We start from the raw sequence: 24,157 nt of genomic DNA on the forward strand, positions 1-24,157 counted from the left end.
GGCGCGGTCTTTGGGCGCGGTGCGGTTCTCGGGCGCGGGCGCGGTCTCCTGCCAGGTGTTGTTCACTAGTACACAACACTAGTACACAACACTAGTTAGTGTACATATGCAAGCTTTCAACATTTAGGTTGTACCACAATCTATGCCCTTCTCCCAACTTCAGCTAACTGTAAAGACTAATGGGTGTTCTTAAACTATGACTTCTTAGCAATACCCCGCAAAGTTATGATGTTCTGGTCTTGTGTCATTTCAGTTACACATTGCAATTTTTTGAAGGCCTTTTGAAGGCCTTCTCCACATAAATGAAGTAGATTCACAGTTTAAAGTTAACGTTATGTTTCAGTTAAAACCAGTTGACCCAAATAAACTGGTAACCTTTATGTAGACTTCATGTTGCATTTAGTCTGAGATACACTTAAACTGCAATTTCATACACACCCATCTGAAAATAAGTCCTATTACACTCCATCAAACTTACTTCCCAGTTAACATGCATATGAATGTACTGTAAATGTTACGTCAGTGGGAGGTTGATTCTACCAGGTCATTCTTCATGCCCTGGCTATTAATGTTACATGACTCCATTGAAAGTTTCCATACCTGAGAGGACTGCCTCCAGGAGAAGGCGGGGATTTGACAGTCTGTTTGATAAGGAGGCATGGTGTGAAATTTGTTTAATAGGCATTTTAATAAAGACTAATCTAATTTGAACTTTTAAACTAATATATGAACTTGAATCAAGTAACAATCATTGTTCTGTCTTTTACCAAATTTTATGATGCAGTTCTCTAATCAAAACACATGCTGAAATGAATATAGCAAGGAAACTTGAGTACAAAATTCATGTATTATAGGAAGTAGCATACAGAAATGTGTGCAAATTTCCACACTCATCAATTCACACACACATTTTCATGCATACTTGCATTTCCCCTTCAAGACTATTGGAGAAGTAAGACAGAATGGACATGTGCTTGAGAAGTGCAGATGTTACAGAAGCAAATCTAGGTGTGTCACATGTTACAGCTTAGGTATAGGGAATGGATCCTTGGAAATCATGTCCCACAAGGAAAAGGTTGTATGTCTACCTCCCCATACTCATATATCTTTATGTGATTGAATCTGCATAGTGGTATGGCCCTTGCACCAGAGAAAACTATATAGTATAGAAAAAATCATTTCTAGCTCTGTGTGCTTCATAGTTTTGAACTCTGAGTTCATCAATAGCATAATTTTGTATGCAGAAGGTCCAAGGTTCCTCCCTGCCATCTCTAGTTAAAAAGGATATTAGTAGAGGGGCTGGTAAAGTCCTTTGCTTGCGAACCTGTTGAACTGCTGTGAAAGTTAGATAATACTGAACTAGATGTTGCATTGATCTGAAACAAGTTTGCATGAGTAGGACTGGTATGCAAAGATCATCTGCCATTCAGCAAGCTTGTTGTGATATGACAGATCTGCGCTTCCCATGAAATATGTCCCTTGAACATGCATGTTTTACTGTGTATGGTCACACTATCATAAATCTCTAAGATAGCAATGGCGTAGAGTTATTATATGGCAAAAAACAAGAGGATCAGAGGTGTGGAAGGATAACTTTTAAGTTGCTTCATAGGCATTAGGGCAGGGTAGTATCTTATCTTCTGGAACCAGCTAGGAATGCATAACGCACAACAGTGAAGCATATCTGTGGGAGGCAGGACAGAACATGTTTCCATGTGTCATCTTCTGTTGCTAAGTAGTCTTCATTTTAAATAGTTTAAATTAAGGCGGAAAGGTGACTGACAACTGCTAGGAATATCACCTGTGGACAAATGAAACTTGTTAGGCTAGCTGTTTCAGGAATGGAAATGTTGGCATATTTATCAATTGTATTAGTCTATATGACCAAAATACATCAACTATACAGGAATAGTGTTGCAGTTAATATTTCTAAAGTATCACTCTGACAGACAATAACTTCTTTCTTCCCACAGTTCTTTTAATTGTAGCTTACGTGATAATATAAGCCAGTAGAGAACATAATTCAGCAAAAGCAGAAAGCCAGAAGATTGGCAGTTTATTTTGTTCATCAGTCAAAAAAATTAATGTTTCTTTTTGACTTTTCTGAAAAATCAAACTTATCATTTTAGGTAATCAAGATGATTTACTAGTAAGATAGCTTTAAACTGGCTTTTGTAAAACTAAAGTTACATGACTGATAACTTTATTTTTTATTCTTTTTGTCTCTTCATTGAATGTTATAAGCAGTCTAAAAACTTTACCAGTTATCAATAACAACTATTTTTAAAGTCTGAAATCTTTTATGGCTTCTGCCTAGATTAGTTGCATTTAGTCATACAGTCTGAAACCCATAAGGTCTTCTTTTAGGCAGCCTCCTGTATATTTTCTGTTTTCTATATAGACATATAATCCCTTCACATTTGTGGGGGTTAGTGGTGCAGGACCCCCATGAAAGTGGAAAAACCACAAATATCTCTACCCCTCCCACCCCACAGACACACTCAACAGTGCTTCCTCTTTGCAAGGAAATGCTGGAGAGATTTCTTTCTCCAGATGGACGGGGCAGGAAGGCATGCTTTGGAGATCTCCCTCTCACTCCTTTTGCTTCCTATCACTCTATGGTGATGATGACCTACTTTTTAAAATTTTTAAAAAACCAATACGCTTTATGGCAGTTCATTTGTAAGTATGGCTTGTTCATAACTCAGAGGTTCATAACTTGGGGATTGCATGGGCCCCATCCTTCAGACACACATTTTGTCATTCTAACACAGGATACTTGTTATCCTGGGCAATACTATTTATTAAGTCCCTGATGCTTAATGGTTATTGTCTTCAGAAATCATACAGCTTCATGAGAGTAATAGAGCTAAGAATTAGTTTAAGAAAGAGTCAAAGCCTTTTAAGTACATTTGTACCAGAGATCAATTTAACGCCTGCTTCCAAGATGCAATCTCTGCATTGCAGGATACAAGGCAAGGTCAAGGATAACAATAAATCCAAGCTGGATAACAGTCCTGGAATTCAAGAAGGTACAAATTAAGTTACAGTCTATAAGCCACAGGCACAGATCAGTTCAGCAAGAGAATCTCTGTCAGAATTTCCATGAGATATGTGTCTAGGCACTGCATGATTAGTCCAAGATAGAGAGAATATGAATGCTAGGCAGTTGAAGTGTTTCCAGTCAGGCACTCTCTGGTCCATGCTCTTAGGCAGACAATATCCAATTCTCAAAATTACACCAGGCAGTCCTTTACCATGTTGGAACTGTACTATAACCTAGGCCAAGGGTCAGCAACCTTTAACACTCAAAGAGCCATTTGGACCCGTTGCTCACAGAAAAGAAAACACCGGGAGCCACAAAACCCTTTTGACATCTAAAATGAAGATAACACTGAATATATAGTTTTTTACCTTTATGCTATGTATAAAAAAGCTATAGTGTGTTGCATTTATGAAATCAATGAACTGCTACAGAGAAAACAAATTTTTATTTCTGCATGCAACAAAAACTTTTTGAACTCTGAAAAAAAAAGACGCTGGGTTGAAGGTTACTTTCAAATAAACTACTCAATGTCTATTTGAGTCCTCATATTTATGAAATAAAAAGCCGAACTTAAATTACCCACCTGCAGCAAACCAAAAATGCCATCTGCTTTTGTGTGCCTTCATCCTTTTATCACGTGTACTGGAAGGTGCAGTCAGCTGTCAACCTGAATAAAAAAAGGACTAATTGATATTTTCATACAGTAAGTAGTTTCTGTAATACAACAAATATAAATAGTCTGGTGAAATACTGAACAAACATTCCTCTCCCAGTGTAATAATGTTGCTGGAATTTTTATAAGAATATTCTTAAAACAAGGAAGTAGATCTATATCTTCATTATGATTTAGCTGCAGCTCTTGTTCAGTCACTAAAAACTTATTTCTGATCTTACATTATAAACTAGTAGGACTCCTTTCATATATTTTGAATAGGAGAACAGCTTCCTGCACAAAGTCAGTGCTAAAGGGCTGCATGCATTAAACAGCAAACCCCATAAGTTCATCAGCAGTAAAAGCAAATGAATCTACCCACGTTAAACATTCGGTTTTCTTCAGAAACTTTTCTTCGATTTATCAATGGTTGGCCTAGCAGGAGAAAAAGCTCAGTAAATTGGCACGGGTCACAGATGGGCGGCTGTGCCAGCACCGGTCGCAGATGGGCGGCCGTGATGCATATTTTGAATGACGGAGCCGCAGCAGAGGGATTCAAGAGCCACGTGCGACTCCGGAGCCATGGGTTGCTGACCCCTGACCTAGGCAGACTAAAACACAACCATCACAATGATCCCAACCTTTAAAGAAAGGTTAAGTACAAACAGGAAAGTGTTCCAGGCAATAGAGATAATGTTTCCAATATTACATTCCATGGCAGCATATTAATGATACAAAGTTCAAATAGGCAACGTGACAGATTGGCTAGAGATCCCAAGTCCAAACATCAGGGATTTGAGGCAAAAAAGAAAATAGTGTTCTTAGCAGTGAAGTGTAGCCTTGACCCCTGCTCAAATGAAAGTGTCTTCCTTCTTGATGAATCTAACTGAATCTTCCTACAGAGACTCTGTCAACTTCCTTAGGTGTTGGCATATTGTTCAAGGTCAAACTTTGCAAATGACCAGGAAAAAATCAGCTCCCCTCCCAACAGGCGCTAGGCAGATTGAAGCTTCCACCATTCTGAGATACCATAGGTTTAACTAGAAAGCTAAAGAAGCACTCTCTCCACCCCGCTAGCCTTCCATTAAATACAAATTCAGGCTGAGCTAAACTCTCTGAGAGCCCAAGCTTTCTGTGACTGAATTAGATACTGAGGTAAGTCCATAGCAGTGACAAGTCCGTCTCAGGCAGGATGGAAATCCAGTACCAGGCAGTGTGGGGAAGCCATTATGTGAGCTGCATTTAAATACTGGGCATTTTTTCAATGGGGATGTTACACAACAGCACTTTGGGGGTTGTTTAAGCTATGATGAAGCTGTGGTGCATGCAGGGCATGTACAGCCAGTGTTCCTGCTAAGGGGTGCCTTGAAAACCAAGTGATTGTGGGTTCTGCTCTGTTTTGGGGTAGAGTGAGAGTTGTTCAAACCTTACAAGACTCTTGCTCTCCAGGTTTGCATGATATGACCATTGCTATCCAGGAATTGCACATGCACTATGGTGCTGTAGCCACTTGTGAATTAATAACACATGGCACCCACTGGTGTACTGTTCAAGCCTTTTCATTGATACCTAACATTGATACCTTTGCTTAGAAATACAGGTAAATAAAAAAATGGAAATCCCAGGGGAAAAGGTGTTCCTACAGTTAGTATGAGTGTAATGAAACTAATACAAGCTAAAACCTTAACAACATTCCCCCTCCCCCTTTAAAACTCTAGGTCTGCAAACCTTAGTATATGCACATCTATGAGTTTTATTCCTGTATGCACAAAAGTCTTTACAGATCTAAACACTGAAAGGTATGAGTCAGAGAATCACATATCCGATCAGACAGGTTCTTAGTAGATGCATGTAGAAAGCCACCATTATCTTACAGTTGTTTTGGCCTTTGAAGCTGTTTCACTTTCATAATTGTATGATTAGTGCTGCTAACAACATTGTGTGACATAAAAGCAAACCATGGGTTAAGTAAGTCACAATTTGCTGTGTATGAGGAGAGAGTGAATGCACTTGTGTAGCACATCAACTACTTATCCTTTTAACCAAATATCCTAGGATCAGGTGGTTATATGTGATGTTCTGAGTTAGTTAGGGGCTAAATAATCCAGGAGTTAACCCACAATCTATTCTTGAGTTCACTATTAGATTGTCTAGCCCCTGACCTTCATATATTACATTCCACCACATATGACCTGGCTGTTCCCAAGTTGTTGATTAACAAGTGGAAGTGAGGAGGTGGCACTCTCACTCACTGTGCACTGATACAGTTACATTCAAACTAGGTGTCTCTGTGCAATCTTGCTGTGCAAAATATGCCAAAATCCATAGCTTTGAAAAAACCCACCAGTCCACAATTCACACAGCACTTTTGAGATAAATTGCAGGCTATTGGCTATTTAAATTGAAAGTATTTCTGTCACCACAGGGGTGTGTACAACCTGCCATTAGCGCCCTTTGGCATGGTGTATGGTATTAAAAAATGGCAGCTATTGAAATCATTTACCAGAATCTCCTCATTCTACAAATTGAAAATGAATGACCCTTCCAGTTCTGACCTTTTAATCACCTTTTAATTGGTCAAAAAGTTGCATTCTCTTTCACCATGCGCACCTCCACCTTTTCTTCCTTTTTTTTAGGTGCTAGCAACAGGCTTAAGTGGCCTATATTCATCTTTGCCTACCAAGCTAGAAGACAAAGGAGAAGAATGGCACTGTCTGCTGAAAGATGACTGGCTTATTTCTCCAGCTCTTGTCCAGTTTATGAACTCCCTTGAATTCTGCAATGCAGTAATACAGGTATTGGACTAAAGAGTGATGTTGATCATAGAAGCAGTATTCTAAAATATAGGTTGCTAGGCTTTTATGGTTATTAGAAATAGCGCTCAGACAATTAATGATTAAATCTAGATTAATGATACTGCAAGTGCTGTGCATATAAGGAAGAATCAACATAATTGGGATTTAGATAATAAACGAGATGCAGGTTTATTCTTATAAACATTATCCACTTCCTAGATGGTTGGCTGAACAACCTTTATTGATTTCTAAAATCAAAGATTTATTTTTCAAGTAAATACTGTGCTTCTTTGAGTTAATTACTCTGCTGCTATACAATCAGATTCTCATAGCAGTAAAATATATGTATGTGTATATACTCCAATAGCTGTGTACAATTTTTATTGTGGTTGAGTTGATCAGTATATTTCAAGAATGCACATTAAATTCTGTTTGGTGCTCTCATGTTCTTTGTTATTAGTTATTCCTTAATTAGATTCTCTCTCTTGATTCCTTCTTGTTCTTCTTTGGTCTACTGATAAAATCAGATTTTATATCTCTTTGATGCTGCTATCAGTATTCATACTGCAGCAAGACTTTATTTTATTCATACAGATCTACTCATTATTATTTGTAGTAGTAGTTGAGTGCTACTCCTCAGTCAAAAGGGCTGCTTTTCTCAGTTAAACAAGATAGTCCCCTGCCTGCAAGTTTACAATGTGCACAGGAATAACACACAAGTAAAAAGGAATGGGAAGGGAAGGTCAGGGGAATTAATTCTTTGAGCAGGATTGGTGGAAGAGCCCTGTTCTACCTCTCACCTCCTTCAGCTCAGCTTGCTGGAATTAGTGAAACTTTAAAAGGTATAACAGGACCCCCCAAACAATTTTGGCCTGGAGGCTCATTTTGAATTTTGACAGTGTGTTTTAAGCACCTTCATGAAATGGTAGCATTTCAAACACTTGCATAAAATAGCAGGGTGGGGTAGAGATGGTCTTCAAGAAACAGAATGCATAATCCCTCATTGGTCTCATTGGGTTTGTTCATTCTCTTTCCCACTGGCTCACACGTTACAGTTAAGCAGTCATGTAGTTTGTTTAGAAAGGTTTCTTTCCAGCGAGACCATTGCCATTAAAATATTTATTTATTTAAAACTTTTGTATGCCATCCCCCATGCAAGGCATCTTGGAATGATTAGTTAGTTTACAGGCCTCTGTTAGCATCATGTTCTCCAGGCAGCCATTGCAATAAAATATGTTGCTGTGGCACATTTTAGTTTGTCTGAGTCCCAAATCACATAACCATTTCCCTGTTTTCTAGGCATCCTTGCTGAGAGGCAAGCTCTGTTCTCTTTTTTTGCTTCATTAACGCCCCCTCCCCACTAATTTACTTGCTAATATAAAGTGGACTTTGCTGTAGCTAATGACAAACTTCACACCTGCACAGGATGAAAAGGAGGCCATCTGTAGTTGTTCAGTGGTCTAGATTTAGACATTTTCTACTCGGGGTAATACTGTGTGTATGCGTGAAATGTGTGTGAAATCACTAATGCTGAATGAACCAGTGCTTCTTTACCAGAAATAATGTTTTCAAGAATGTACAATTGTCATTGAATCAGTGGATGCTTTCCATGACCCATTTCTATTCTGACTGACAGCAAGTAATACTTTTCTGTGTCTAATCTGGTATATAATAACTTGGTTGTTCTAATATGGGTAAGCAACCTGATCTCTAGATTTTGGATCACAACTTCAATAATCTTTGACCATTTCCATGTGACCTGGGGCTTATTGAAATTGTAATCTAACACATCTGGATGGTTTCAGGTTGTCTACTCCTTTAAAGTGACTTCAGCAGTCTGTAGTCTACATTTACCCATTATTAATTTATCAACATGCACAAATAGATTGCATGAAAAACTTTCTGATCTTTGTTTAACTATATTTTCTGCATTTACACAGTCCTTTATATGTTTACCCAGAAGAAATCTGATCTTAGTTTATTGCTCCAGAATAGGCATATGATTTAAGCTATAGTTGATGTTTTAGATTTCCTCATTTATTCAAAGATAGCCAGATGACTTTATGAAAGGTTGATCATTATTTTAATCATATATTCTGTTAAATACGTGATATTTGAAACATACATATGATACTCCAAATACCCTTTCAGTATACTCTTTTACTCCCTCTCTTTTTGTCTCTTACTTAGGTGGCACATCCCCTGATTTGGAGCCAACTTGTGAGCTACATTTATAATGGGTTTCTGGTGCCAGTTATGGCTCCAGCTCTCCATAAGGTCAGTGATATTTTGCATATTTTGTTTGATAAAATGTATTTGCAGTATTCCATGTGTTATGGCTATTATAGGTTTGATGAGGGTAGATTAGTTTGAACTTAAACCCTTGGGCATATTTTCTTTCCTTGAATCACTTCTGTGCTTGGCAGTGATCATAAGAGGAAAAAAATCTTCAGTAAGGTAGAATCATGATTGGCACTATCATTAGATAGAGTAAGACAGTCACTTCAACCAGTATATGATAAGGAATGGGAAGGAACAGTGAAGGATGGAGCTCTTTGTGCCATTCAGCCAGTTGTGCACTCCTTAGCTGGCTAGCTGCCCCCCTCACCAGTGTTGGAATAAGATCCAGCTAGTAGTCCATGACTGCTGTTTGTGAAACTGGGTGCGGAGTGTTCTTTTTTCCTTTGCCTCAGGAAGTGAGATGTTTTTAGCTAGTCCTGGATAGAGTTTTCACCTTAAACCTTATAAATAATCAGATGCAGGCTACTTATATGAAATTGGGCTCTTGCATAGCAAATAATAGCACGTCCCACACTGACTTTTCATGCAAATTTTGTTACATAGCAATATCTGGTTACACTCCGGATATTTGCTATATTATAGTAGGAATGGGTATTTCATTGGGCAAGAGCCTCTGTGTAATAGAACTTGTATTCTGAAAATAATATCTGTACATTATACACTGATGCACAGAGCAACTTTGGTCTCTAATTTTCCTTAGAGCCCTGTTGCTTTTTCTGCTTCATTAATGTGAGTATGAATGTTCCATTCCATTTCAGATTCTCTTGGGAAATGCAAAAATATTTGTGTGCCTGCATTTGTATGGAGAATCTCTGTGTTAGTTCTGTGAGTTATCAGATAGCCAGATAGGCCAGCAGGTAGTTTTACTTAGACTTCCAGAAGGCTTTTGACAAAGCCCCTCACTAAAGGCTCCTGAGCAAACTAAGCAGTCATGGAATAAAGCTGGGGGTAGAAGTCCTCTTATGGATCATTAACTGGTTAAAAAACAGAAGAAAGAGAGTGGGAATCAATGGCAATTTCTTCCAGTGGAGGCATGTAACCAGTGCAACCTCACAGGGTTCTGCATTAGGAGCATTGCGTTTTAGTTTTAGGTTTTAGGAGTAAGCAGTGAAGTGGCCAAGTTTGCTGATGACACCTAACTATTTATGGTAGTTAAAACCAAAAGAGATTGTTAGGAACTCTAAAAGGATCTCTCCAAGCTGAGAAAATGGGCATAAAAAGGGCAAATGTAGTTCAGTGTAAGCAAATGTAAAGTAATGCATGATGAGACAAAAAAAAAACCTAACTTCAGTTATAGACTGATGATCTCCCCTTATGCAAATCTGTGGTGTGACTGCACTTAGAATATTGTGTTCAGTTCTGGCCACCTTACCTGAAAAAAGGACATTATTGAGTTGTAAAAGGTACACATAAAGGCAACAAATCTGATCAGGGGGCTGGAGCAGATCTCTTAGGAGGAGTGGCTGCAGTGACTGGGATTGTTCATCTTAGGAAAAGGTAAGTGGGGGCATGATAACAGTTTAAAATAATGCATGGTGTGGAGAGGGACACATTTTTCTCTTGCCTGTAGCACTAGACCCTGGGGTCATCCCTGGAGCCAAGTAGTGGGAGGGTTAGGACAGATAAATGGAAGTACTTCTTCACACAGCGTATAATTAAACTGTGGAATTCCTTGCCACAGGTAGTGAAGGCCACCAATTTGGATGGCTTTAAAGCAGCATTGGACAGGTTCATGGAAGCTATCAGTGGCTGCTAGCATTAATGGCTGTGGTGCTCTCTCCTCTACCAGAGGTGGTATACCTGCATATACCACTTCCTGAGGAGCTTGGCAGGCAGAGGTCTTGCATCCATCCTACTTGAGGGTTCCTATGGGTAGCTGGTATGCCAAAATGTGTATGGAGTGCTGAACTGAGTGCATCCTTTTTCTGATCCAGCATGTCTTTTCTTATATGCTCATGTTCTTCCTTACTAGCTCATTTATCTTCCCATGAAACTGAATTGTAAGACTTATACGAACAAGTAATTTCTTCTCTTTAGTTCCCTATTGTAATTTTTGTACGTTTCATAAAATTCAGGTTGTTTAACTAACTAAAATAAATTCTTTTTAATAACTGAAGTGAATCCCATTTGAGTGTATATGAATTTGTCTAACTTTAAACTGTTATGGTAGCAAAATTCATAGCCAAAGTATTCATTTCAGATAGTTGAATATCCTCTTTGCTGCTTTCTCTGTAACATAAAACTACAACACTCCTTTTGGACTGTCTTGAACACATTTTCTAAATGAATGTGATGTCCTCCAGCTGCAGTTTATAAATTCATCAGGTTATGCTTTAACGGACTAGAACTTCATCTTGTGCCTGGCACACATCTCAGGCATGAACTAGTATTTCTGCTATGCATTCTTGCATTACTGTAGCAGGAGCATTTCAGCTCTTTAAATGAGAGATCATTGTGACAGTTTCATTAGCATTTGAAAAGTTTCAGTACAACCTGCCATGTAGATAATTAATGGAATTATTAAGATTGCCCAAAACTGTCCTCCTTCCTTTGGATTTCTCAGCATGCCCTGCCATCTTTACCTGTTAGACTCTTGAGTGCTTAAAAAACAACATTCTACCATCTTTGTATCTTACATGCCCTTATGGGTACAAAACAAATACAAATTGAAGTTTATGGATATTTATGTGCATCAAAGTGATTTACATATTTGTGAAGAAACAATGAACCTTGCTTTCTGTGTGCCAAAGCACAAGCAATTCATATAAATTAATTCAATACGAATTACACATAAGTTTCTGGATGAGATTTACTGCCTGTACCATAATCATAACCATAAATGGGAATTCAGTATCAGATCTATTGGTTCAGGTTTCTGCACTTATTAAAGAGAAGAAAGATTTCTGAATGTATGAATAGCACTTTGACCCCTTTCCTTTCTGAATGACATGATAGTACAAATAAATTGGTGTTTCTCTTGTGTTAATTTGGTATGTGATAACATGATAAAAATCCAGTGTCAAAAACATTCATGATCAATTCATTCTTGGATAAGACAAATTAAGACTGCAGTGGCCGAAAGGGCAGCCAGATCCCCAGACGACAGTGCCTCCAGCAAATAATTAGAGCCCTGGAAATACATCTCATTGAATTCAGTGGAGCTTACCACTAAATAACCATATATAGGCTCCAATTCTCTACCCACTTACCTCAGATTAAACTCCACTGAACTCAGTGGAACTTAATATTGAGCAGACAGATACAAGATTGTACTGTCATTGTTCTAACATTGCAGTTGCGTTAGGGGAGACAAGGGAGGAATTGATTTAAATCTGACCAGATGATGACATAACCTCTTCAGTCATAAAGTTTTGCCAAATATGCTGCTGATGCTGCACAGTCCACTAATTTTTGGGCACTCTTGTTGCTCCTGCTACACCTTAAAAGCTAAGACATACGTTGTGGCATAAACTTTCACACCATAAAATTGATACTATTATGTTAATAGAACTGGAAAGAGAACTCACCAATGGGTAGATGTCAGAACAGGAAATAAAGACCAGAACTTAAAGATTTCATGATATTTGGGCTTTCTCTCCCACTCAAATAAAATGGGTAAAAATCATATAAAAATCATAGCTGCCCTTTAGAAAGAACCAAGCCATGTCAGACAGCTGATGCCTTTTTTAATTTGCTTTGTTAATTATAAAATTTAATAAAATGGTGGTAATCTCAAGACTGTCCTTTTCCTTACTATGCAAATATGTGTTGTATACATGTTAAATTTTATACTGTCATTTGTGGTAACTTTAGACTTGTTGGACAGGGAAGGCTACAGTATGCCATCTAGTGGATTTGAGGAAAAGCTAAAACACATGGCTGAAACCAAACATCTGAACAGATGAAATTTGCTTCCTAAATTGTGAAAGTGGGTTCTTTTTTAAATATTGAACAAATGGCCCTTGCATAATGACTTTTGCATTCAAGCTGGACAGCTTCTGGCTAACTTGGATAAGGAATACATTTTCACTATGCTTGAACATCTCTTTTATTTCACAAAACAACTTGTAATAACTGAATAATGGGCTGACAATTATATTATCTAGCTGTCTCACTCACCTCAGAACATTTTATAGAATGAATAAAAAAAGGCACCCCAATAGACCTCAATGATACTTTTTTTCTCTAATCCACCTCCATTTGTGTACACCTATTACAGCATAGTTGTTGCTAACTTTTTTTTGTATTCTTTTTGCTTGTAGAAAAGTGTGGAGTCTCTCTAGAAATTCCTTATTCAAAATTCATGCATTTTTTAATTGAAGTTACTGTAAGTAAGTTTAAGGTCTCATATGTCCTCTGAGACAATCTAAGAAGATTCAACATCTTTATTAATAATCTAGATGAGGAAGTCCAGGGAACAATGATTAAATTGACGGATGACAAAAAACTGGGCGGAATAGCTAACGTCCTAGAAGACAAAAGAAGATCCAGGATGACCTAGGCAAACTAGAATGCTGGGTGGAAAGCAACAGGATGAAATTCAACAGGGACAAATGCCAGGTCCTCCACCTAGTTCCTCTTTGCTCTAGTCAGTCCTCACCTGAAATAGTGTGTTCAGTTCTGAGCACCCTTGTTTTAAAAAGATGTAGAAAAACTAGGAAGGGTTCAAAGTAGGGCAACACAGATGACCCAAGGTCTGTAAACTAAGCCTTATGATGAGAGACTGTGAGAGAGCTGGGCATATTCAGTCTCAAAAAGAGAAAACTATGAGGAGATATGAAAGTACTACCTCAAAGGCTGTCACAAAGAGGAAGGAAAGGACTTCATTCATTCCTGAGTGTAGATCATGGAAAAATGATCTGGAACTGTAGCACACCAGGGTAGACACCAGGAAAAACTTCCTAACTGTCAGAGCAATACAACAGTGGAACCAGTTGCCAAGAAAGGCTGTGGGCTTTCTCATACTAGGGACATTCAAGGTGAAACTGGACAGTCATTTCTGTGGGATGGTGTGAGGTGACATTTGTAACAGCAGCCAGTTGGACCCCATGGCTTCTTTGGTCCCTTCCAACCCTACTATTCTATGACTCTTTAAGATATTTATATAATATTTTTCTATATGAGTTGGTGGTATAACATAATTACTGTATTTAATTATTTTACATGACTGATACAGTTGTAGTCATGAGAATTCTGCAAAAGTCTTTAAAATGTTGCTGGGTTTCACAATTCAATGTATATTTATTTAATTTCCCCATTTATGGCATTTTGTATTATATGCAGGACCTGGTAATCTTGACAGCTAAGTAGATCTCTCATATGTTTGCTTTCTTACTTCGAATAGATGTTAGAAATAAATGTGCATGCAGTTGTTGGTAATATATAAAAACATTGTTCAAGATACTGCTTAGATCTTTTAAATAGTAAAAAGCTTTATAGTAAACAGAACATCAACTATTTACAGACTATTTCAAGGTGAACGTTGTTGGTAGTTATTCTACACAACTCTTTGCTGATTCTTGGCCAAGAAAAAGTGATTAGTTTAAGATAAGATTTTTGCAAAATAGTTAAGTATGTAAGCAAAGATTTAAGGCATATTCAAGCACTCTGTGAATAATTCTCCATGAATAAAAGAAAATAATGTTTTTCCTGCAGAGTACATATTGTGCTATATCTCAGCAGTTGTCTCTAGTTGTATCTCTAGTAATTTGCTACATGATCCTTATAATTAGAGATGTCAAAAATTGGGCCTGGTATGCAAATTATGTGTTCTACCAGTGAGCTCTGGTCCCTCTAAAAGGTATCAGCACCTTAGTAACATAAGAAATTGGAATGAGTTACTTGCGTAGAGAGTAGTCTAAAGTAGTCTGTTCCAGTTTTCCTAGCAGTGGACATATGCAGGATGCATTATCAGAATGTTAGTTCACAACTCTGTTTTTATTTGTTATCTGTGGATGTGATTAAAAACCACTTAAAAATGAGCAACTTTCTAATCTCTGAGACATACAAGGCTTTCATTGTGTGTTTAAAATTGCCTCTTGAGAATGAGTTGTTCAAGGTGAGTTAAACTAATAAAAACTGCAATAACAGTAAAACAAAAACTGTAGCTCATAGCGCAAACCTATTTGCAAGTGGCAGCAACTAAAATACCATATTGCCAAAGTCAGTGAAGGCTGTGAAATTGAAACACAGAATAAGTCTAGCACATGTTGAAAAAGATGGTCAAAAATCCAGCAGAATAAAACTGCTTTTAACTTGTTAGCAGAAACTGGACAGCAAAGATAATTTGAGCATTATGGCACTATCACAGAAAAAGGTGTGATATATACAGCTGAAGACTGCTTCTTTTATGGATTTGATTTAGATCTGGTCATTTTCAAAATATCTGAAATATTTTCATTTGGCAAAAGGGAGTCTCCTAAGGTAGTATATAGCTGTTAAGTTTGCTGTGAATTGTATCTGGAAATTCTGGTAGCTGATCGCTTGGTCCATATTGGTTTTTATATGCCATCTAAATTATGCACCCATCAATGGGTAAACAACATCTTTTCTATATCAACTGTATATTCCAGCCATTCTTCAGAGCCAGCTCTACTGCAGTGTGGAATAAATAATAATTCCTCAGGGATTACCAGTGTATGAAAAATATGGCAAGGTTTTTCTAGGTAAAGGTACAGCTGACATACCTTAGGGGATGGTTTCTCCCTTAGGTCCCTCCCTATTCACTGAGGACCGAGGAAAAACATTATCTTATTTATTCAGTTGTTTATGTGCGTGAGCAAAGATCAGTCCTTTTTTTCTCAAGAGCACACCATCTCCATGAAGCACCATCCCAAAGGAGATTCCTGATGTCATTTAGCCAGCTGCGTGAATGACATCAGCTGCGACTGTTACCGCAGAATAATGATGCTTTGCTGCTGCTGCAGCCTTTGTGTTCTTATGTTTTTAGTTGACTTCTGCTTGACTTTTATTATGCATCTGTTTTATTAAGAGGTGTTTTTAAAACATCTGTTGCTTCATTTGAAATTGGCATAGTATAGTTAGTGAACAATCAGAAACAACAAGCAAAACCTATAATAAACATGCAAACGTGAAAAAACAAAGCATAATATTTCAAACTAAGCCTTCAGGAGCAATATTGTGATCTCGTGAAGAGTGGATAGTTCTACCTGATCCAGGTTTTGTAACCATAAATGATGCTTGCTGAGAACGTGTAAATTAAAGTTAGTGTAGATGTTACATGGGTTGAATCCAGATTCTTGGATGGGAAATGAGAATTGAAATTTAGGACAATACTAGTACAAGGTACTGTCCCTTTAGTTTTACATGATCTTCTAGTGTAATGTGTTGCACATGCCATTGTGTTGACTTGTGCTAAAGACCATGTTGTTGTTGTTGTTGCTGCTGCTATATGGAAGCTATGTTGTACAGTGTCCTCCATTTACTCTTGTGCCATAGTTTGCAGAGTGGGGTGACCACCAGAATGTTTTCTGTTTTTCAACTGTAAAATGAAGGATATAAAGTAGGCAAAAAATCAACGGTTTCCCCAGGCCAATGGATGTTGGTTGAAGCTAAACATCCCTTTTCATCCAGGCCAGTCTATGCAGTCCCAATTGTTTTTAATGGAGAGACTTACACTTAGCTCTCCGATTGAAACTTGTAAAGCTTACAAATGCTTTTTCTGCATTGTACTTGTGTCAGATTCTGTTCAAGCACTGAAATGTGGGAAGGAACTTGACTATTTTTAAATTAATTTGTTTGCAGAGAAGTTAGCTATGGGAGAGGGCTGATGGATCAGAGCATAAGACAGAGTTGTTGCTCAGGGCAGCTGCATTTCATGTAGCTAAGTTTGTTGTGTATATGAGAGAACATTTCAATAAGTTTTGAAAACCCTTTTCAAACTGGACAGGTGTTTATCCAATGCAGGCCCAAGAGATGCTCAGCTTTCCTTTCTCCCTTTTAAAAATGTGTAAACACTGTTGTTAGAATCAAGGTTAGACTGTAAACACATTTGTTCGGGAATCCATTCCACAAGCCTCATAAATAACATACTGCTGGAGACTACACAGTCAGTACACGTAGGATACAGAATGCATAATACTGTATTTTAATTTTTTTCTATACTGTAGTAGTTTAAGGTGAGAAGCCAGTAACAGTGACTCAGTGAATGTATTAAGTTTGTAATTTTGCAGAAGACATAGATGTTTGTGGCAGTTAATTTTTATCCAAAAGGGAAATGGTCAAAACTTGCCGTATTTTTCACTGTATAAGACGCGCCTGACCATAAGACACACCTAGTTTTTAGAGGAGGAAAACAAGAAAAAAAATATTCTGAATCAAATGGGCACATAATCACAGGCACATTCCCCATCACTTCTCCATGGGCTGCACATCTGACAGACTTACTGCACACACATATTCGCTCTATAAGACGCACAGACATTTCCCCTTACTTTTGAGGGAGAAAAAAGTGCGTCTTATAGAGCAAAAAATACGGTACTTTTTATGTTGAACTTAAGACAAGAAGGGAGTAAATTGCTCTCGAAAGTGGAAAGTTTCCTATTGCAATTGTGATAGCTGATACCTATAAAAGGCTGCAGGTAGTATTTTCTGGATATTGTAGGATTGTACTTAGTTGCCATTTGATCCATAAATAAGAACAGAAGTATAAAATACTAAGAAGCTCTTTCACTTAATTGCAGGATATTTAGTTAGTAGCCGAAAAAGTTCTATACTTTCAATTACAATTTTTAAAATTCTTAATAAAATAATTTTAAAAATTATGTGTGATGTGATATTCCCCCATATGTAGCTAAAGTACTACATGGAAAGACTCGGGAGATTTTAAAAGTAATTTAAATCATTTTATGCAAATGCCATCTGTTGGAGTACTTTTCAAATCCTCTTAGCTGTTAAGTGACAGCTTGAAGTCTTCTTTTTCTTAAGAAAAAATATCCTTATTTATACAGTGAAAAATAGTTTTAAAGGGCTTCTGCTTCTTGTTATATAGGCAGAGCCATCTGAATTTGTATATGTACTTTTAATGTTATTAAATGCAACATAACTATTTCTGAAAATGCTGACTCTGCACCCTCAGTGCACAACCAGTGTATCAGGCACCAGCTGATAAATATGCTTTAAAAGTTTACATTAGCAAAGTAACACACTATCTCAGATTATAAATACAAACTTTTACCAGGTGAAGCTGATGGGAATATGCTTGCTAGTATATATATTCCGTTCTAGTGGCATATACCTCTGGAAGCATTTATTTTACTTTTGGCACTATTCTTGTCTGCTGGCCAGTTTTACTTTTTCAGCTACCGCTTTCTGTAGGTAGCCCTGCAGCTAGCTAGAGTTGATAGCTTTAGTCACCTCAAGGCCTAGCACCTAGGATGTAAAATATAATTGCACAATCCAGTGAGGAAGTGCTGAAAGCACAACTTGAGCTTTCCTGTGGTAAATTTTACTTGTGGAGCTTTGCCTTCCTTAGCACAGAACATAGGTATTCCGTATTGCTTATTTATGTATTTACCATTTAGCCGTCTTATGTACGCGTTAAGCTGAAATCGATGTTTTAACAAGAATTTGTTCCAATAGGTGAAAATGTGTGGCACTGTAGAGAGAGAAAAGGTAAAAAGAAAATACAAGATAGCAAAAGGATATTTATAAGTTGTATATCTGTTGTGAATACCTTCTCAGAATACCAAATAGTAGGCCTTTGGTGTTTAATGAATAACAGCTTCAATATAGACTCAAGTGCTGGAATTATTTAGGGAATGGGTTCCTTATTTACATCCTTCTCTTCACAGCATGGAAATGAGACGTTTGCACTTTCATTAGCTAATTGAAATGTTCAAACTTACACACAATGGGTTGTTTTTAAGTGGATCCAGCTAGCATTTTAAAAACAAACAAATTCAGCTTACTATATATGCATCTACTGGTAACATCACTGTGGGGGCTGTGTAATCTGAACAATCAGAGAAAGGTTGATGGTCTGTGATCATTTTTCAGGCAACTGTGGAGGAAGTAATGACTACAACTGCATATTTGGATCTCTTCTTACGCAGTGTTTCAGAACCAGCTTTGCTCAAGATCTTTCTCCGGTTTATCCTGCTGCATCGCCATGAGAATGTACACATCCTGGACACCCTTACAAGTCGCATAAACACTCCTTTTCGGGTGAGATGAGTAACAAAACAGAAGCATAGTTATCATTCAGTATGGAAGATTGTTTTTCGCAAGTGTGTTGTTAATATTTTTCAGTTTTAATATGGATCTACTTAATCTCTCAGTGGGCTTGCTTTTTTATATGGCTTACAGTAAGCATTTATAAAACGTTTAGTACTGAATTACAAGTCCCTGCTTTCAGGATTACAATTCCGTACAAAACAGGAAAGTGGGTGGAAAGAGGAGAACAAAGAAATTTGAGTATTGACTCATATAATGTTATACAGTTGCTGTAGTGACCAGTTAAAATGACCACTAAAGGAGGTGTTTGCACTCATGAAGGTGCCAATCTGCTGTTTGACAGGTTGTATAAATGTTGAAAGATTGCCACAGAGCACATTGGAAACATTTTATAGTCAACACTTGAATGGTGTTAAGAGATTGACATCATCTAATGACTGCGCAATATTTACAATGTTCAGCTGTCCCAGAAACTGCATGCACTTTTAATAATCTAGAGATCCGCTTTCTCCTTAGATACTCTCACCTAGTTTGCATGACATGTTAGCCCATTGTAGCTAAAATTTACCTCTAGAGGCTCTTGGTTTGTACCAGGCACCAGAGGGTATTATTTTTTTCATGGTGCTTGTAGGCACCCAGCTTGCCATGGTGTGTCATGTCATGTAATCCAGGTGGCAAGGATAAATAACCCTCAAATGGTCTCTTTTAGGTTTATTTCCCAATTCTCTCTTGTCTGGATACATTTAGAAAGTTGTTTCCCATCTGAAGCTTGCTGGACATACATTCTGTAGTTTTCTTCAAGCTTTCCCTGCCACAGATATTATAAGACCCAGATTTTGGTTTTGCAGCATGCTTTCACTTGCTTTGTTGATGCATTCTTGATGTTTAATGCAGTCAATCAAATAATGTTTTATATTCTGCAGCTATGAAGACTGAAACTTATTTTTAAGAAATAAATGCTGAATTTAGAATTCTAAATTCTCAACCTTCTGAACATAATACTGTCTAAATAAATAAGGAAACTAATATTATGATATTTTATGCTACCTGATTGTAGAGTTGGCGGTGCCCATTTGTATGCCCTCTCAGATACTCAGTCTGTGTTTGTTTTATTCATTTATTTAAGTTTATATCCTATCCTTTGTCTAAATCAAGCTCTCAAGTTGAGCTCACTACATTAAAAGCAGCCATAGAAATACAATAAAATTTAATTGTATAAACAATTAAAACAATAAAACCATTAATGTAAACAATAAAACTGAGAAGTCAGCAGTAAAATGAGCCCTGCAGCTGCATAAAACTGAATTGGAGTTTGATTTTTTTTCTTTTTCAGTTAACTGGGTGTTGTTGTTGTTATGTGTGTGTTAAGTAATCAACAGCAGAAGTGCTATGCATTAAAAAGGGAGTTCTATAAAATGCTAATGACACCATATTTTTGACAGGTTGAAATTTTACTGCATGAACTTTTAAAGTAATTCCCTCCCTAAAAAACAAAAACAAAACACCACACATTACTAGCATCTTCTCAAGCAAGAATTAATCTTTTTACAGTGTCCCAATTTGGACAAAAAGTTGAAAAAGTGAAAATCCTTGCTTTACCACATGAGTCCTTGCTTTGGTATAATGAGGTTGATCTGTATGATGTCAGTAATAATGTTGTCTGCTTATTCAACATTAGAGTATTTTCCTGGTATTGAATGAGCTGCCAAGGACCCTTCCTGAAAATATGTGTGACATAATAATTATGTCATAGAAATAGTTAATATAATAGCAGCTTCTGTTTGCAAGCAGGTTAATCTCAAGAGGCAAGCAAGAACACCTGCTTCAGTTTGTATTCAGCAAGCTGTCCTCCTGAGGCCCCTTTTGGCTGGCACTTATTTCCTACTAAAGGATGTATATGACAACTGCAAAGTACCATATGGGCAGAATTGCCAGACAATCAGTTTGTGCATTAAATTAGTATCTTAAGGATGACATCTTGAGCCAAGTAAATATTTTCAAGTGGGCAGTGCATGTGGCACATATATTTGCTGCTGTGATTCTAGCTCCAGAACATATCTGTGAAAATTCCCAGACAGCTTTAGTAGCTAGCAACCTAACCTTTAGTTCTATTGACAAAGGGGGCAGATACCATGAAGAATTCACCAGTCAGCCAGAAATTCAGGAGCTCCACCAAAATGCCAGATGGTATAGAAACTATTACTGCAGCTTCCAACATACTACCATAAAATAAAATCCCCATGTGTTGTTACAGAAAGGTTCTGTAGTGTTTGTTAGGATAAATACACAAGCATTCTTGCCCTAACAAATGTTTGTATAAAATATATTACTCTTTGTTTTGCAAATAAATTAAGATCCACTTTGCCCTTTGTTTCATTTCATGCTAGGCTCGTACCTGTTTGTAAAAATATGTGTTTCTCTCCATCAATTTACTATTCCTCTGTGAGTTCATAATTTTGATCAATGTATTTTCCATATTTTCAACTGATGACAGGGGTAGAGCAAACACCAATGCAATATAGAATGCAAACATGTAGAATCCCATTTAGTGAGTACCAATTTTTGTTAGGAATGCAGGGTATAAATAAAATACTCTTACATTCAACCTGGTAACCAAGGGGATCCATATCTGATGGACTCCAACACTTAGCCTTCCTGACCACTGGCTAAGCTAGGTGGAATTGATGGGAGTTGAAATTCAGTAGGATACCAGTGGGGAAGGCTATCTTTTAAGATAAATTTTTATTTAATGCCACCTTGTGTTCCAACCCAGTAAAGTTGACCTTCTGTAAGTGCCAAGCTTTTCTCTCTCACAACTTCAAGCAATGCATTTGTATAGAATTTTGTCTGCTGCAGGGCCTTCACTTACTCAGACAGAATAGGTAACTATCTAATGAGCCATGACTTCAAGTCCTAGTGTACATGAAGGAGGATATCCTGCAACTGGCAGGAAAAGGGAATCCTTTTGTCACTGCAGTGCTTGCTGACTGGAGGTCAGAAAAAACTGCCCATTTCATTAGGGAAAAAAAGCCCTGTTGCAGCTAGAGAAACATGAGCTGTTTTTATTTGAGTTAGGGAAGCCCTTATACAACAGAATTTGAGTGACCATAATTAAATTGAACTATGAAAGTAAGCCATATGAATTTATCACTTCTGAATGCACAAGAGCCATAAAAAGATTTCTATTGCGAGCTTTTCAGGTTTAGAGAGATTTTGTACAAGCTACACATTTGAGCTGCTGTCATCAGTTGACCACTTTTTTCTGTTACTGTTTTTAGGTGCCTTAAGTATGCATCAATATATTTGTAATTTTATTTTAATTTTAAAAATTTGGGTTGGTCTTCAAATGTGGTCCTCCAAATAACATAAATGCAGTTTTGTCTTGTCAATGTCATGGTAACTGCATCCTGTCAATATGCAGGAAACAGCATCTGTGAACATCTACCAAGCAAAGGCATGTGGTGACGGCATATAACAGTTTTAAATAAATAAATAAAGCTACAAATAAGTTAATTTGGTACTTTGCTTTTCACTTAATATTTGTCTTGATATCTGTCAAATGGTGAGCTGTAAAAAGAAAAGCCATGAAAAGTTCTTTGATTGTGAAAGGGTTTGGCTAGTACGTCTTTCCCTTAGTGTTGTGATCCTTTAGCTTTTAAGGCTTGCCCCAGCAGTTCTCACTGCTATCCATCTTTTCCATGCTTCACTGAGCCTGTAGATACTCTACAGTATCTACTGTAGGTAAGGAAAGGTAAGATACATATCTCTCACCCACCAGCATTTGGTTTTCATGAACATGAACTTTTGACAGCTATCAAAAGAAAAGTTTTTGGTTAAGCAGGTTTTTTGACAGGTCTGACCATGGTTGTTTTGACAGATGTTGTATTACCTGTTGGATACATTGTGGGTAAATCATGAGCAACCCACATTGCATAGCTTATTCACAGGGTGGTTTCTCTGTATTTGTCAGAAAGTAAACCATTTCCCAAAAATGCCTTCAGCTAGATTAGCTTGTCACAGAAATTGACTTGTGTATGGCTGAATAATACATTTGTCCAAGTAAGATAAAATAATTCTTATATAAATGTTTATGGGTTTGATGCTAATCATATTTCAGATCCCCTTGAAAAACATCATGTTTGACTATTTGAAAATCTTTCTCTTTTTTCCTTTCGTTCAAAACATACTTGTGTAGATACCAAAGTAATTTACATCTGGCTTTATGCTTACATTTAATAATGCTGACCAAATTCTGACCTTTAGGCATGCTAACCAAATTAGATGCATGTTTTATTACAAAATCTGTGTAATTTTTCTCAATACCTGGATTTGGGTTGTGTGCTACTCTGTGATGCAAAATAATTTTGTAACCTGGGAAAGGATGGAAAGTTACAGATTTTGACTTTGCTTATTACTTCCCAGCTCTGTGTGGTGTCTTTGGCATTGTTCAGAACACTTATCAGCTTGCATTGTGAAGATGTGATATTACAACTAGTTTTAAGGTAAAAACTCTCCCTTTCTTTTGGTATTGCAGTGCAAACTCACCGTTGATAGTATCTTATGTATGCTGCATGTAAGTACATGGAGGGAAAAAGCCTCATGTGTCCAGTGTCAGGAGAGACAGTCAAACACGTTGCTATTTTAGTATGTGCACATACTTGTAAATATCACTGTCAATTGCAAACCAACCTATAACAATATAATTGTTTTGAATTCTGAGACTTTGCATATCTTCTGCTTCTTATATATTTGGAAATTGCTCACACATGGAGACATGCATGCACACACATGCACATGCACACATATATGTCTACACACCCATTCATAAAAATATTTTCATTTCCTCACTGAGTGCCACACATATGCCACCTTTTCCTTTTCTACTGCTCGGTTTTCTGAGCAGGAGGGAGGAAGTGAGGATTGTGGAAAGAAGATGATACCCTTGACAATCCCCCACTACACTCAGAAAACAGGTGAGCAGCAGTAAGGAGCAAACCGCTTTTGCCCATTCTGTAGTGCCTGGCAAAGCAGAGACAGAATGCTCCGATTTGCTAACTCCATCTAGCCACTTCACTGGTTCATGTGCAACAGTGGGGAGGGATTGTAGGGAGTGCAGGTTTAAACCTTTGTTCCTTGTGATCTTACTTCCTTCATGCAGCATCTGATTAG

General features: G+C 37.4%; 1 protein-coding gene across 1 annotated transcript in view; it reads left to right on the forward strand.

The window, feature by feature from the left end:
• FHIP1A (FHF complex subunit HOOK interacting protein 1A) overlaps positions 1 to 24,157 on the forward strand; it is an 87,283-nt gene that overhangs the window by 41,334 nt on the left and 21,792 nt on the right. The window contains exons 4-7 of the mRNA XM_044430893.1: positions 6,335 to 6,493; positions 8,684 to 8,770; positions 18,812 to 18,979; positions 23,411 to 23,490. Coding sequence (XP_044286828.1) covers positions 6,335 to 6,493; positions 8,684 to 8,770; positions 18,812 to 18,979; positions 23,411 to 23,490 — 494 coding nt within the window. The remainder of the gene's footprint in view (positions 1 to 6,334; positions 6,494 to 8,683; positions 8,771 to 18,811; positions 18,980 to 23,410; positions 23,491 to 24,157) is intronic.

This window comes from Varanus komodoensis, unplaced genomic scaffold, assembly GCF_004798865.1.
Source record: "Varanus komodoensis strain SLA01 unplaced genomic scaffold, ASM479886v1 scaffold21, whole genome shotgun sequence".
Classification (NCBI taxonomy): domain Eukaryota; kingdom Metazoa; phylum Chordata; class Lepidosauria; order Squamata; family Varanidae; genus Varanus; species Varanus komodoensis.